A 17,058-nucleotide genomic window follows, 5' to 3' on the forward strand; every position below is an offset into this window, starting at 1 on the left:
TCTGCTTCAAAAGATTCAAATGATAGTCTTTCGGCAAAAACTTGGCTTTCAGTTTGCTTACCATTTTATCCCATTGCTTGATCTTAGATTTCCCCTTTCTCGTTCTTGATGTCTGTAACTCGTCCCACCAAATGGCTGCATGACCTCTCAATCTAGTGACTGCAAATTTTACCCTCTTATTCTCCTCAACCTCTTCATAATCGAAATACTGATCTATGGATCTGATCCAATCCATGAGCTCCTCTGCATTCAAACTCCCTTCATACATAGGAATTTCTATCTTGGGTTTGCTTCCAACTTTTGCCAGCATCTTGAGGACTTTGGTAGTTTCATTTTCTTCTCCTACTTCCACCTCTTCATCAGATTCTTCTGAAGAACTCTCAGTTCTCTCATCAGGTGCTCTTCTCTGGGCTGTTTCCATTGTCTCCATTCGTTCACGCAGTCTTTGCACTTCTTCTATCAGGACTGCATTTGGTTCTGGTCTTCCTCGACCAATTCCTTGCCTTGGCGGCATCTTGGCTGCAAACACCTGTATCTTTGGCTCCAATACCAAAAATAATGTACCTGACAGTTAGCGCACCCCTATAATATTATGCTGCAGAGCTTTTAAGAAATATGAACAAAAAAAATAAATTTCTTTGACTTCTAAAACGCTGGAATGCCGGAATAGAAGTCCTGTTTCAAATTAAAACACGGAAACTGAATCCCTTTGCATCATTCATACAGGGCACAACCCATACAACTCTTTACTTCAACCTACGGCTTTAAAATAAACATCTATAGCATACACATGTTTCATTCGTAGCAACATATAACAACACCCAGAAGTTTTGTCGTGACATGGAACCCAATTGCAACCTGTATGATTTCTGTATATCACAGGAGATCTGCGTTTTTTTTCATTCTACTGGCCTTGAACGCGATCTATGGCCTCACGACTCACCAAGATTTTGTATGGCCATAACACCAACGCATGCACCATTGGGATCGCCTCTTTTCTGCAGTGACATGTCACGTATCACTTCTAGCAATTGCATCTCCGATGCTATAAATTTGGAACTGTTTCCATTTAAAACGGAATTCAATCTAACTTCCGGTTTTATTGCGATAGGATGGAACACGTCCTTACTTCCGCTTCGATGTTGATTACATCGAACTGTTACAATTAACACGATTTGTCTTCCCTTGATTGTTGCCAGTTGACCCAACGCAAATCCAGACTTCCTCGTCGATTCAATTCAAGACCAATTTCTACTGCAATCTTTGTCTTAAGAGAGTTTGAATTCCTTGTTTTGTCCTCCTTTGGTTCATCCTTTGTTTTTTATTTGCCCTCACTAAATCCATTTCCAGATAAGTTACTACCTCCATTCTTCTCAGGATGGTTGTCATTTTCATCCCCTCTATTCCACTCTTTAAATTGTGGAAGAGCCTTTTCCTCCTACTCTTTCATTATTTCTTCATCTTCTTTTAGTAGTTGCTTTGTACGTTTTGTCGTAGCATCTTGCACTTCACATGCTGGATGATTATTCTTGTGCTTAAGTGAATGAATGTTATCCCTCACTTTAAGAGTTTTATATGGAACATTAATTGATCCTGTTAGTGATGATGTCATATGTGCCCTCAGAGATGTTGTCCTTTCTTGAACAGGTTTTTCATCCTTTTTAAGAGGATATAGCCATGACCAATCTTTTAGGTGTGCCTTTGCCCATGCATCAGTTTCCCTTCCTAGATTCTTGTGAAGCTCTTGAAACTTCCGTCGGGACTCTGCATACTCCTTCCCAAAAACTAATTCCAACTATTCCATCTTTAAACCACCTTCCAGGCTGGCATGAGAGCCAACTTTGATACCATTGTAGTTCCACGGGGATTTTTTTCCCTTAGGGTTTCTATTTTTTATTAGGGTTTTCACTAAATCAACAGCAGAATTCCTTCATTGAAATAATCAATGGGAATTCATCTATGTAATATGTAAATATAAGTGATCATTTTAGCAGTAATGTAACTCTTCAAAAATACTTCAACAAGCTAGGGTTAACCCCTAGAGAACAATAGATTCCTCTCAACCAATGATCCACAATATAGTTCTGATTTGCCAACTTAATTTAATAAAACCAACAGTCAATTATGCCTTGTGCTAGTAGTATCTAATTCTATTGTTGCTATACTAATTGACTCATTGTTCTATTGTATTGTCGCTGGACGTGTTGACTGTTGAAGGGGGATTTGTGGCAGTCCTGTCCAATTCCAACCATACACGATTGTTAACCTTGCTTGAACCAATCATATTGTTGCCTTGCTAACTAGGCTTACGTAACTCTTTTGTTGTTAGGCACTGAGTTGTTCTAGTGAGCTCCAATTGCCCCACAAATCTAAATTTCCCTTCAACGATCCACTCTTGGTTTCTGTAGTTAATTAGCTCTAGAATCCACTGCGGTCCTAAGCCCAGGCTGCAATCCTTCGGCCAGCCTACAGCCCTGCAGTGAATCTGTGGCCCTGCAGCCAGTCTGTGGCCCTGTGGCCAGTCTGCCACCAAACTGTTGCCATGCAGCCATACTGCGGCCCTACAATGGCCCTGTGACTGCGGTCTCTAAATTTCGTTGCCCATACAAGTGTTTCTACCATAATTTTGTTGTTTGTTGAGGGATGCTTGTTGACCTATCAATTAACCTTAGACAGCTGCTTTTAGGATAGATCCGATTGTTCGAGATAAAAATGCTATGCCAGAACAAAAAAATTGGGTGTCTAGGTAGGGCGGGATCAACTCCACTGAAACTAAACGAAAAGATTAGATAGGGTGGGATCACCTCCATCAAAGCTAATCAAAGAGAAGGGGTCTTAAAACCCTCAAAGCCTTAGGCTCAAGAAAAATCAAAGATATTCTAATCCAAATTGATGTTCCCAAAATGATTCCAACTCCCCTTTATTTATAGATTTCCTCATGGGGTTCACTCTTGTGTGAGGGGTTGCAAGTGCAACCCCCATTTTGGGCTTTTTTCCCAGCTGAACCAACATTTACCCAATGCTGTCCCACACATTGGATAATTTGGTTTTTCCCCTTTATCAAGGCTAAATCTTGTGGGGTTATAGGCTACTTCGTCCTTCCATAGACAATTAATCTATAGGGGACATTACAATGAATTTGAACATTCTGCATGAATGAATCCAAAAATCAAATTGGATTAAATTAATATGACAAAATCATTGAAACGAATTATGGAAAATTATAGAAACCCAAAAAAAAAAACTATTGTACAAGATGAAAGGGAATCTTAACAAACAAATTTAAAATAAAACTCAATCTTTACAAACAGGTAAAAATCATGCTTAAATGGATAAACTAGAAAAATAAAAAAGATTTTAGAAGGGTCTCCCTTATTTTATGAAAAACTCATGTAATAATGGGGGTTGTTGTGCAGGCTACAACATGTTGCTAACTGTGACATCAAGGCAAGTGCTTCCACTCCTGCCTCCGATAAGTTGCCTTAATACTTTTCTTTAACTATTTACAGTGCCTGCAAACAATGCAAAATGAAGTAGATCTACCAACTTCTCATCTAGAATCAGCGCAACCTTAAAACAATACAAAACACTCAGCTAAAGGTACTGTGTCAAGTTGTCAACTCAAAACTAACCATTCCCCATACTAGTCATATTGTGATGGGATCATCGATTTGACAAACTATTGTGTAGAACAATTATGACTGACAAGGTGGGTTGTTTAGATTCACTTCTGCTTTTTAATTACCATGAACTTCATGAAGATAGATGATGTAGTGCTCCAGACTCCAAAAACATTACGAGCAAGAGATCATGATGTCCACTACTGTCAAGTCCAATTAAGAATGAAGTTAAGAACAATATTATTCATTTAGCAATGTTTGTTATAAGTCCTTTTGTTTTCATAGTGTAATTTCCCAACACCAAGCTCGTCATCTTAGGATATATTACATGTACTCCATCATGAGAAACTTATTGCAAAATTAGAATTTTATTGCACAAAACAGTAATACAAGGCAACAGGATTCCTCTGCTTACGTAAACAAAATACGAGGCAGACACTTAGTTAAATTTTCTATGAACATTTATAACATAGTCATGACTAACACTCCAACCTCGAAGAACTGATACATTCCTCCGCATGGCAGTTGTTGTTTCAACCTTTCAGTCTTCTTCACTAGAGCAGATCTTAAAGCCTGCAACTTTGAAAGATGTGATATGGTGGACCCTTTGGAGTATCAAACGTATAAGTCCAACAGCCTTTGTGAGTATTATTGGGTATTTGTCACATTTGAAAGTTTGATTTTCAGCTCTGGGGATTAGTCAACAATAATCCACTCAACAAAAGGTCGTGAGCGCTGGGTTCCCAATGTGCATGTGCAGTCCAAGAAAGAATGCATCACTAATAAAGGTTTTTCTTGCCTCCTAACTTCTCAAAGACACGAAAAGGCTCCAAGCAGCCTTGAATGACTTAAAATAGCTTCAACTATAACAGCCCAAAAGACTCAGTGTTTCCCTACACTATTACATATGGGTAACACTCACTTCAATTCTTCTCCTTTATCTCCTCTTATATCTCTTCTGCCACCACCTGGAAGGTGAACAATTGCCTGCCTTCTGAGCTCACAACGCTTCCATCAATCCTAAACATAGTTGTCACCATATAACATGTTTCCCATTGAATAGGAGGAATGATTACCTTGCATTGAAATGACTGAGAAAAAATCATTTAGGCAGTCTTCTCCTGTAGTGGTGATGCAGGAGCATCCCTAGTGTATGGACCATCCTGCAAAATATATTTATATTTTAGTTTCTTAGTATGTTGAGTTCCTAGTTTTTAGCAAAGGGAAAAGGGACCACAGCACAGATACCCATGCACAAATCTGGGAGGTTGTTAGTGATGATGTGGACCCAGTTGACATGGCCCTGTCAACTATGACTAACTGGTAATGAGGTGATCCCAGTTGACATGCTCAACATTGATTAATAGATTTCTAGGAGGCCCAGAGCCTGTAAAAGGAGAATCTGAATTTATTTGTGGACAGTTTAGAGTAGCTCAATCGTGGATAGCTTGGAGGAAGGCAATCCATGCAGATGAAAATGGGATCACAAAGGATCCAAAACAGAGAAGCATATCTCTCAACAAAGGAGGTCGGAGACAAAGATCTCAGGTTCAGGTGTAGCCTAGAGTTCCAAGGGCTCTAGAAGATCATGGATTTGATGTGGAAATCAAGATCAGAATCGGAAGAGTAGAAATCAAAAGGATCTAAAATGTGAAGTTCATGAGAGTACATCTAATAAAGATGAGCCTGGTGCCATCAAATCACATTTTTGAGGTCATGATGTAATAAGAATAATAGCTCAGTAATGGTTTTTGGCCTTGTTTTAGTTGTAATGATAGAGTTGTGCTATGTCTTGCTTTCATGAATTTTTTTTTAGCTTGCTACCATAATTAATTGCTGAGCACTTTGACGTAGGCAGCCTGTAGCTGCATCATATGGTATCAGAGTGGAAAGAACCTACACTAAGGACAGATCCAGCGAGGAGAGTATTGCATAGAGTCGCAAGAGGAGGAGGCAACTCCGGCGTAAGTACTGGATAGAGTTGTCTGAGAAAGACACAACTCCCGACATGGCAACTGGGCAGATGTCCGGTTCTATAAAGAAGATTGCAAGTGAAAAGAATATGGCAGAAGGACAAGGCTAGAGAGGTGAAAAATTAGTTGCACACTTGGAAGCCTTGGAGGGGGCTCAGCAGAGAGGAAAGTCTAAGAAGAAACTTATGGGAGCGAAGAGTCAGAGGAGGTGTCACCTCAAGAGGTGCATCAGTTTGCCTTAGAAGCTAAGGAGAAGCTGACCAGGAGACAACAGGTTGTGATAGAAGAAGGAATGATAGAAGGAGAAGCAACAACTAGCAGGCTGAAAATAAAATCAGTAGAAGGGTATCCCCAAGTTGATTAGGAGAATAAAGAGTATCAGCTAAAGAGTGTTCCCAAATCACTGTGAAGGACGCCAAGTATGAGCAGGAAAAGCATCTGGTTGCATAAATGCTAGGGGAAATGGGGGAGGAGCTCATAGTGGAAAATATGCAAGCAGTTTCACAAAAAATGGACTTGAAGAGAAATCACCATGGAAGAAGGTATCTGTGAGAACTTTTGATTCCCGTAATATGTTTTCTGTTGATTTCTTTGCAAGCATGGAAGACAGACAATGTAAATGCTGCTATATAGTATCAATGTTTAAGAAGACCAAATGATCTGTGATAAGAAGTTGAGTATGTCCTTGAAAAGATTGAGATAAAGGCTACTTGTAGTTTGTGTGCAGATTTGAATGTTACAAAACAATGTGAAGGCTGCAATGTTTGAAGACAATAGTCAGGGAGTTTGTGACTGTACAGTACAACAGCCAAATGTGGTCAAGTAATGACAGTGGTCCTCAAAGAGCAAGATGTGACAGGAGAATACCCCAGCTTGTGGTAGCAGCGGGTGCTTAATGATGACGGTTTTGTGACATGTATCCTGAGAGGAGGCAATTGGGTGTAGCTCAAGTAATTGTGAGGAAAAATTGCTACCCTCCCCAGGTTCAAATCCCACTGTGACATGTTTGCTCTTAGCGAGCTGATTGTTAATAAGCTATATATAATCTACTCATGAGCTGTTGACCTGGCCCTGTGCCCTGAATAATCTAGGGTTTACCCTGGGTACCATCCTTGGAATGAGAGGGACTGTCCAGTGGGTTTCCTCTACGATATGTTACCTGAAAAAGAAAAAAAATTATGCTGAGAGGCATTGCTATAAATGTTTCTGAATACATGGAAGAATTATTTCTAATGACAAAATGACACAATGATGAAATTCCATTTCCACAGATCAGGGAAAATGTAGAAGACAATCACTGGGTGAACATGCAAAGTGAATCAAAAGTAGAGGACTCCATTAGAAGAGATGACGGCAAAGACATTGCAGCAGCAAAAAGTGTACTGTCAGTGTATGTCAGTGTATCAGGTGTTTATGACGGTAAAAGAAGGCATGAAGGATATTAAGCATGTTCTACAGCAGATCATAGAGATAAACATGAGGACTAATAATGAGGAATTTGCAGCATGGGACATGGGACTAAGGCACTCCCATAATCAAATTACTGTAGCAGTGAAAAATTCAAGGAGTAGGAGAAAAGATTCAGCATGGGACGTGCAGAACAATGAATGGTATAGAGTTTGGAGCATAAAGAAAAAGAAGAGAAGGAAGAAATCCAACAAGAAGTAGTTGCTAATTTACGAGTAACCCTATAAGCATGATGCTCATATTTTTTCATACCAGGGGAGTCTGATGCAGAAGCATCCCTAGTGTATGGACCATCCTGCATCACCTAACCCAAATCTTAATTTCGGTTTTCCAGTTTGTTGAATTCCAATAATAATTTTTAGTATTTAACAAAGGTCAAAGGAACCACAATGCAGAAAGACTGGGCACAAATCCAGGAGGGTTTCAGTATGATGTGGACCCAGTTGACATGGTCAACTATGATCAGTTTGTGATGATGTGGACCCAGTCGACATGTTCAACTTTGATTAGTAGATTTCTAGGACGTTCAGGGGGCCTATAAAAGGGGCATCTGAATTCATTTGTGGACAATTTCGAGTAGCTTAAAAGTGGGCAACTTGGGATAGCTCAAGGGAGAAAGTGATCCAAACAAATAAGAAGGGGATCACAAGGGTATCTAAAATAGGACAGATATCTTGACAAAGGAGACCAGAGAAGATCTTGGTTCAGGTGCAGCCGAGTGTTCAGACAGCTCTTTTGGGATCCTGTGGTTTGATTGTGGGGATCAAGATCGGTGTTGGAAGAAGAGTAGAAGGTGAATGGATTTGGAGGAGAAGTTCACGAGAATAGATCTAACGAAGTTGAGGTTGTGATGTAATGAACACAGTAGCTTTGTAAAGTTTTATGACCTTGTTTTAATTGTACTGATAAAGAGTTAAGTTATGCCTTGCTTCATAGTTTATTGCTGAGCACTTTGATGTAGGAAACCTGTAGCTGCATCACGTTGCCACCTCGGTGAAAAAACACCTTAAGCCACTATCCATAAGGATCCTCAACCGTACCTTTGCCCTGCTATCCATATAAGAAAATTATTCTCAGAAATATGTGGCATTGCAGTTTGAACCTTTTATTCATAGGTAGCATTACACCTCATCATACTGTATGAGGTTTCATATTGTGATTTTGATCACATTGATGGAGATTTGCAGCAAGTATCTTGGACCATTGGACCAACTTGGGGGAATTCATCCTCATGGAACCCTTCTTTTCATGGCATTGGATCATTTGATGGAGGTCTTTGGTTGGAGGGGCTTCACTTCTCCTTGGCTAGATGATTCGCTCATTGGTTTGGTGATCTTCTCACATGTGCTTGCCTTGTTGATCACCCCTTAGTTGCATATTTGTATGGAGCATGTTATCTCATTATGGTGTGGTTTTGGTATATATGCTTATCTTGGATGTGCCACATCTTGTTCTTGGATGATGGGTTTAGTCCCCCCAAGGGGTTGGAAGATGATAATGTTAGGAGGTCCTGTGATATTGTTGGAGTTTCCTAGTAACTTTTGCATGGTGAAGTTGTATTATATGTGTCACTAGGAGTTGTGTTCTACATGACCCTCTTGTATTGGATGTGTGGTGGGGACATACTTGATTATTGGATGGGTTAGCATTTCCATTATCGCCTTCTCTTATGATGTTGATATGGCTAGATGATGTGTTGGTGTAGTGCACTTTGTTTTGGTGGGACTTTCTTAGGTGATATGACTTGATATTGTAACATTTGCTAGACATCACCTTGGAAATGTGTTTAATGATGTTAGTACCCTCACCGATGTGTTATTTCCAAAGTTTAAGTTACAGTGGGGTGGGGAGGGTGTTCTACCTACATCTTTGGTGATGAAACCTTCTCCTAAGGTTTGATGACATTTTATCATGTTAGTCTTTTAGTGGTGCACCCTAGGTTCAAGCCTAGGTTGAACTTCTATTTTGTCAATGTCTTGTTATCATTGTGGTCTTTGCTAGGAGATACATTAGTTCCATTGTGCAACACCTGTTTGAGCACACCCTTCCCCGCCTTATTGGCACACTTTTTAGTGTTGTTTTAATTAGTTGGTTGAACTATGGTTTTATTTCATAATTAACCTTTGTGCATACATATTGAGGTTGACTTAATAATTTAATGGTTAATTTAATCCCTTTCATTTTACTGGAGGTTAATAGCTTAAGTACCCTACTTTACTTGGTACCTATTCACACTTGCAAGGGTTCCTTGGGGGGATATTTAAAAATTTGATGGAACACTCCTATCTTAGGCACACTTTCCAAGGGTTACATGATTATTTTCATTATTGGAGAGGTTAGCACACTTCTATAGGGTGGACTTTCTCTTGTGCACATAGTTTGGGGAAATCAATTGATGGTATTGGAAACAAAACATGGTTTTGGCATAAGCATTGATGAGGCCTAACCACTCTTAGTGCTCTTTTCTAGGGCACACTTCACATGGAGATATTTTATTATTTGTTTGGTGGTTAGGTAGTTACACAACACATTATTTTCTAGGGTGCACCTCTCCTAGGTGATTTCATTTTTGCATGGATATCTCAGCTACACTTGTCATCTTTTGACCTTCGTTGGATAGCGCTCTCACCGCTTTGACTTGGCATATAGTTTTTTTTATTGGAGGTGGTTATGGAGGATCTTACTAAGAGGTATGTGGTATATTTGAAGGCCCACACATGGCACACTACATGCTCTTGCTTGGTCTTATTACTATTATTAGAACAATGTGTTGAAAGATGCACTTGTGGAGATGGCCCACTTACTATTTTTGGAGTTTGACCACTTTTTTTCTTGTCAAGCACTCCATCTACTTGGCACCTTGCACATTCATCCATGGAGTGGGTGGTCTTCAAATTCACACATGAGGATTGGTTACATGCATCTTGTGGACCACTTGCTATTTTTGAATATTTGTTATGGAGCATTCCCCTAGGAGGATTATTTTATTGTTTTATCTCTCATGCACCTTGGAATGCACACTTTGTGAGCTTTTCTAGGTGGACTCATTAGCACATCCTCCTAGTTTGTCGATTATTTAATTATATTTTACATGCATCTATCTTGGAGGGCACATTCTAAGTGGACCTCTTGCATGTTGACCTAGTTATGATGTCTATTTTTGGTTGTATGCTCTCTCTTGGAAACTTTGGATGTAATCACTTTTCTATTTTTGGATGAGGGTGAGCTCTCTTGGAAAGGCTTGTATCCACATATCTTAACATGGTCAACCATGGATTGAGGAAGGATCTAAGTATCTCATTTTTATAATATTTGATTGCTTTGTCATGGATTTAGTTAGAAAATAATATTTTTAATTGTATGAGAAGAGACTCCCTCTATAAAGAGGAGATTTCTCTCCATTGTAATGGTTATTGGGACTTTGGGGATTGAGGAGCTCTCCCTTGGATTTCATTTGTACAGCATATGCTTGGAGTTTGATGGAAAATTAAGGTATAATATTATCTTTATGTGATGGAAAATTAAGGTATAATATTATCATTATGTGAGGCTTTAATTGTCCAATTTATTTTTCATGTTGTACAACACCCTTGTTGATGGAAAATTAAGGTATAATATGTGAGGCTTTAATTGTCCAATTTATTTTTCATGTTGTACAAAACCCTTGTAGCATGTTACAAATGCCTTGTAATGAACAATGTTTCATTTGGATAGAGTAACGTGAGGATTTTATCCCTCTTACTTTTATTGTTATTGTGTTAGCCTTACATCAAATAAACCCTATTTTTTCTAGATTAACATGAGCTCACTTTCATAACAATGCTTAAGAATGGCACCTTTAGCCTTCCAAGGTAATTTTCTGCTATAAACTTCAGCAAGGTAAGGCTGATTTGTGGCAGGCATAGCAGCCCTTATTGCCATACATGTCCATGCACTTGCTTTCTTTGACCTATGCTCCCTTGCCTCCATTTGCCCAAGGTTTGGTTAGGCACTCGGTCTTTGGCTTTCCACCTTCCTCTTCCTTTCTCACACCATTCATTTTTCGACTTATGCTACTACCAATCATTTTCTTAAGCAAACTCTTAAATATAGTGCCTAGTACTTCCACTCTATAGCCTTAGCAATCCTATCCATGGGGAAGCCCCTTTGAGTTGGAGAAGAACCAACCAAAAGTAAGAGGAAGAACTACTGTGGTGACAGTGGGTAGCCTTCTTGAATTGCACAAGACTAGTTCCTTGATGCTTGGGACTTTACATCTATGGAGATACTAGATTTTGTTATGAAAGGTAGAAAGGTCACAAACACAACCTAATCCTTCAAAATTATGAATAATGAGGAAACTTGACTTTAAATGGTAAAGCCTAGAATAAAATATTAAATGTTACAGGGCATTAGGGAAAAAAAAATTAGATTGGTTAAGTCTAGATTCATAACTAGGCAATACAATTGCAATTTTTAGTCACAGATATCACCACTTCATCAAAACTTTCTTTTCACGGTTACTGCTTTCCTACTGATGTGACTTGGTAGGATTTTGCTGGAAATTGGAAGGTAATTTTTCTCATTGTCATTTGCTATGTTGATTAATACCAATAGTGTTCCGACCAGGAGACTACTCGAAGAAGGTAATTACACGAGTAAATAATGTTGCTAAAGTAATCTTCAAAATATATCCTATCTCACTATAAAATGATAAGAAGATTTTAGTAGGAGCTTCAACCCAAGCTGAAAGGGCCAATTGGAAACGTAACTTGAAACATCAATTAGATCAATGCGTGTAAAAGCCTCCTTCTTGCACTGCACTTATCCATGACATATCCTCCACTAATCACATTACAAGAGAACATTTTGGTAACATATTTTGCCAAATAGATTATGCGCCTTGTCTAAGTTCCCACATTTGTGATGCATGTCCACAAGGGTATTTAACACAGAAACATCAGACCAAAATCAATTCCTACGCATTTCTTCATGGATCATACCTTATTCCAATGCTGTCAAGTTTGCATGTGTTGCAAGGAGACTGACACCCAAGCCTACCCTTGCAGTTGCATCTATCAGTTCATTTGTTGGGAAAGTTTGAAAGGCTCTGTGGTATGTCCATTCTGTCCATATCCTATGATCATTTCGTTCTACAAGCTGGCATTTAGTCTCTACCTTTTCTGAAATAGCTGACCATCACGCACATATACTGCCATTATTACTATGGTCTCTACCTTTTCTGAAATAGCTGACCATCACACACATATACTGCCATTATTACTATGGTCTCTACCTTTTCTGAAATAGCTGACCATCACGCACATATCTATTATTACTATCTAGGAGAGGACATCTTGCTTGAGCATATTTTGAAACAGCATTAGGGGTTCATCAGCCTGCCCCTTCCTACAACCATTTGGCCATGTAATTCTTCTCTTTGCATCATATGCACATTAAACTATCTAGGAGAGGACATCTTGCTTGAGCATATTTTGAAACAGCATTAGGGGTTCATCAGCCTACCCCTTCCTACAACCATTTGGCCATGTAATTCTTCTCTTTGCATCATATGCACATTAAATGCATTGGATAAAGAGGATTGAAAAATAACTCTTTTCCATGTCTGGCATTTCTTCCAAAATAATATTTTTTAATAAACAGATATTTCCATTTGTACTGATAAATTCCAAGTTAGTGATTTTTTTTATGTGGTTCATGGACCTTGGAGATTGGTGATTTCTACGTCCATGGAATATTTGTACCAGGCAGATCCACCCAAAGGGATCACTTCCTGCCAGCTCAACCACGAAGCCTGAACCTGAGAGTCGAGAGAATTGAACCTGTGACCTCCCAATAGCACAAGTGCTTTAACAATAGGAGCTCTACCAATTGAGCTAACCCTTGGCATTTTTCCAAGTTAATGAATTACTTAGATTATCTGAATAATTTCCTAAATTTTTTTCTCCTACATGTATCTGAATTTGTCTCTTCACTTTTTCCTCCTGACTACTATACAATTTATCTAAAACAAATTGCATTCACTCCTTGGCTAGAACACCAAAACTGGCACTGGCCATATGCTCGTTCATCTCCAAACTCCTGTTCAACGCTTGCTTTTCTTTAGCACCATCACATTCCCAACAAGAATACATCCCATCCTTGAAAGCATGGAACGAATGAATATCATCACAAGATTTTCTTCTTAAATGATGATGGGGATGAGATTGGTGGCCGAATAGCAACCATCATAAATTCTGAGGATTTTCATGATCCATTTACGTTGTCATATTGAATAGAGGTATTGATAAGCACAAACACAGTTGCTAGCTTATTGCAGCGGTTGCTGAGATTTTTTTCCATTTCTTCCTCTCTCCAAATCATGCAACAGGAAATTTCACGTCAAGCACATATGCTATTTCCATCGTGTTCCCAAGAAAACTCTCCAACTTTATACATATCTTTTCTGTTGGTGGGTGTGATCTCTCCTACCAGAAAAACAGAGACCCTTTTATTAACCTCAATCCAGCTGCATCCTGGCTTCTTTCTCACCCTCCGCTCTTTCATTATTCTTCGCACCTTTTCCATTCCATCCCACCTACAACCTGCTGCATATATGTTTGACAAAAGGACATAAGGAGCGGCATTTTCAGGATCCAATTCAAAAAGATATTCTGCCACACGTTCTGCTAATTCGACATTGATATGGATTTTACAAGCACCGAGCAAAGATCCCAACACGGCAGCATTGGGTTTTACTGGCATTTTGTTGACAAAATCTTGCGCCTCATTCAGCTGCCCAGCACGGCCAAGAAGGTCAACCATGCAACAATAGTGATCCATTGTAGGTGTGATATGATAATATTGCTTCATGCAGTTGAAGTACTGCCACCCATCATCTACTAAGCCCGAATGGCAGCAAGCGGAAAGAACCCCAACAAAGGTGACATGGTTTGGGTTTATGCCCGCGTGCAACATTTGTTCAAAGAGTTGCAGGGCCTCTTTGCTATATCCATGCATGGCATATCCTCCAATCATTGCAGTACATGACACTACATCTCGCCTCGACAAGTTGTTAAACACTTTGCAAGCCTTCTCTATGCTCCCACATTTTGCATACATATCTATAAGGGCATTCCCCACAAACTCATCAGACTGAAATCCGTTTCTAATGATGTCTTCATGTATCTCCTTGCCATATTCCAAAGCTGCCAGGTTGGCACATGCAGGGAGAATGCTGGCAAATGTGTTTGTCCTTGGCATCACGCCTGTAAGTTGCATCTGTTGAAAAAGTAGCACTGCCTCATCAAAAAGCCCATTCTGCGAATATCCTGAAATCATTGCAGTCCATGACACCACATTCCGTTCTGGCATTTCCTGAAACAGCCTTAGGGCCTCATCAACATGTCCACTCTGTGCGTAACCTGTGATCATCGCAGTCCATGAGAACACATCTCTCTCGGGCATTTTCCTAAAGAGATTTAGTGCTTCTTCGCATAGCCCCGTTTGTACATATCCTGCAATCATAACATTCCACGACACAACATCTCGCTCAGGCATTTTGTCAAAGAGCTTCAAGGCCTCATCCATGCGTCCATTCTGAGCAAGCCCTGCAACCATAGCAGTCCACGAGACCACATTCCTTTCAGGCATTTTGTCAAACAGTTCAAGGGCTTCATCAACACACCTGCTCTGCACATACCCCGTAATCATCACAGTCCACGATACAACATTCGGCTCGGGCATCATCTCAAAGAGCTTCATTGCGTCACCAAGACGCCCATTCTGTGCATATCCAGCAATCATTGCATTCCACGAAGCAACATCTCGCCCCGGCATTTTCTGAAACAATGCCAATCCTTCGTCTACACACCCAACCTGTGCAAATCCCGCAATTACAGCAGTCAATGAAACCACATTACGCTCCGGCATCTTCCGAAATAGTCTCAGGGCTTCGTCCACGTTCCCATTTTGCACATACCCTGCAATTATAGCATTCCAGGAGACCACATTTCGTTCAGGCATGTTGTCAAACACTTGGCATGCATCTTCCATACTCCCGCATTTCACGTACATGTCTACAAGGGCGCTTCCAACAAATAAATTATCTTCAAACCCACTTCTAATTATCTCTTCGTGAAACTCCTTACCCTGTTCCAGAGCAGCCAAGCTGGCCACTGCTGGCAAAACGCTTGCAAAGGTAAAGTGATTGGGATCAATCCCCGTTCGTTTCATCTGATAATACAGTACCAGAGCCTCTTCAGATTGCCCAATTCTTGCATATGCCCCCATCATGGCAGTCCACGAAACCACATTTCTTGTGGGCATCTCATCGAAAGCCCTACGAGCCTCCCTAAGATTGCCACACCTGATATACATAATAAAAAGCGTGTTACCCGTGTAGATTTCTGAGCATTTAGTACCGGTTTGAATCATGTGGGCATGGACCAATTTTCCCTCCGGAAGAACCTCTTTGTTGCAGAACCGCTGCAATAGACAGGCATACGTATGGGATTCGATCCCAATACGTTTCCCATCCATCAAAAGTAAAATATTTAGCGCTTCCTTCAATCGTCCCTGCTTGCAGAGTGCAACTGCATTCCTGCAATCGGCCTGTTGTTCTATCAGCGCACGCACATTTGTTTGAGTGTTCGCAGAGGGTTTGACAATAGGAAGCTTAATTTTCGGCTCGAGAAACATCAGCATTTTGTTTTTCTCATGATTCTTCCATGCTTGTTTCGTCGCCATCGTTTGAAACCCAGGTTGGGAAGCATTTTATTTTGCAAGTTCGTTTGTAAGATTGTATTTTAATATTTTCCCATTTAAAATAGTTGTACATTGCCAAGGCACTAGGAGTATAGTGCTGGCAAGGCTTTAGTCATTTTAACTATAGGATTATTTTATTTTTATTTTTTTTGGTTTATAATTCGTTTATTATGCTTTACGCTTTACAGGTTGGTATATGGTAAATCTCACGTGGAAGAAAATATGTAAAACGTATGGTAAATAAATATGATTTTTTTATATATTTATTCTAGAGATACGGTAAATAAATTAGAAGTATATTAAATAAATAAAATTTGCTTTTATATTTATTCCATAAATTTTTTATATTTAAGAAAACTTAAAAAAGAGGTTTTATTTAGGTGAAGCCTATGGGTCAAATACCATGGGACAAATAATTATTAATATTATGGGACAAATACCATATTTCTAAAAAAGGTATGGTAAATAAATAAATATAAAAGAAGTATAAAGAGGTATGGTAAATAAATAAAAATATATCAAATAGGATTATAAATCAACATCTAATTATATACCAAGCATATAGGCCAAATACCATGGTAAATAAAAGAGAAATGATAAATAAATATAAATATAAATCAACAAGAGGTATGGGAAATAAATAAAAGTTTTTTTTTGTTCCTCCATTAACCTTTTTATACTTACTAACACTAAAAAAAAGAGGTTTTATTTAGGTGAAGCCTATGGGATAAACACCATGGGCCAAATACCATGAAAATATATATATATATATATATATATATATATATATTAATTTTAATATTATTATTAAAATATTATTATTATTATTATTATTATTAATAATCTAATATTCATATTAATATATTATAATATTAATATTATTAAATTTAATACTTTGGATTAATACAATATTAAATTTGTTGTATTATAATATATATTAATATATCATGATATATATTAACTCTAGATATATATGGGAGGGAATAACAAAGACACTGAGTAACAGAGGTGGAAAGATAAGGGGGAGTGACAAGGGAGTGATGAAGATAAACTGAAGGAGAGGGGAGAGGAGGAATGAAGAGAGAGAGAGAGAGGGAGATTAGTGAGAGAGGAAGAGAATGGTAAGAGAGGGAAAGGGAGATACAAAGATGGAGGGGGGAGAGAGAGAAGGAGAGAGGGAGGGAGATAGTGAGAGGATTGGAGGGCAGAGAGAGAGAGAGATGGGGGAATAGAGAGGAAGGTGGGAGATAAAG

General features: G+C 39.0%; 1 protein-coding gene across 1 annotated transcript; it reads right to left on the reverse strand.

Moving 5' to 3' along the window:
- Positions 1-12,150: 12,150 nt before the first annotated feature.
- LOC149139038 (pentatricopeptide repeat-containing protein At2g13600-like) lies at positions 12,151-15,851 on the reverse strand. The gene is made up of 2 exons (XM_089447698.1): positions 12,336-15,851; positions 12,151-12,276 (listed from the first exon to the last, which is right to left on the reverse strand). Exon 1 carries the CDS (start codon positions 15,785-15,787, stop codon positions 13,442-13,444), a length of 2,346 nt encoding a protein of 781 aa, XP_089303824.1. The 5' UTR covers positions 15,788-15,851; the 3' UTR covers positions 12,151-12,276; positions 12,336-13,441.
- Positions 15,852-17,058: the final 1,207 nt, after the last annotated feature.

The sequence above is a fragment of the Pinus tabuliformis genome, chromosome X (assembly GCF_031772625.1).
Source record: "Pinus tabuliformis cultivar Carrire ecotype Pingquan chromosome X, CPIR1, whole genome shotgun sequence".
NCBI classification, from domain to species: domain Eukaryota; kingdom Viridiplantae; phylum Streptophyta; class Pinopsida; order Pinales; family Pinaceae; genus Pinus; species Pinus tabuliformis.

Bases quoted from the DNA above. Each gene is read 5' to 3' on its own strand.
- LOC149139038 (XM_089447698.1), bottom strand. From the start codon at position 15,787: ATGGCGACGAAACAAGCATGGAAGAATCATGAGAAAAACAAAATGCTG.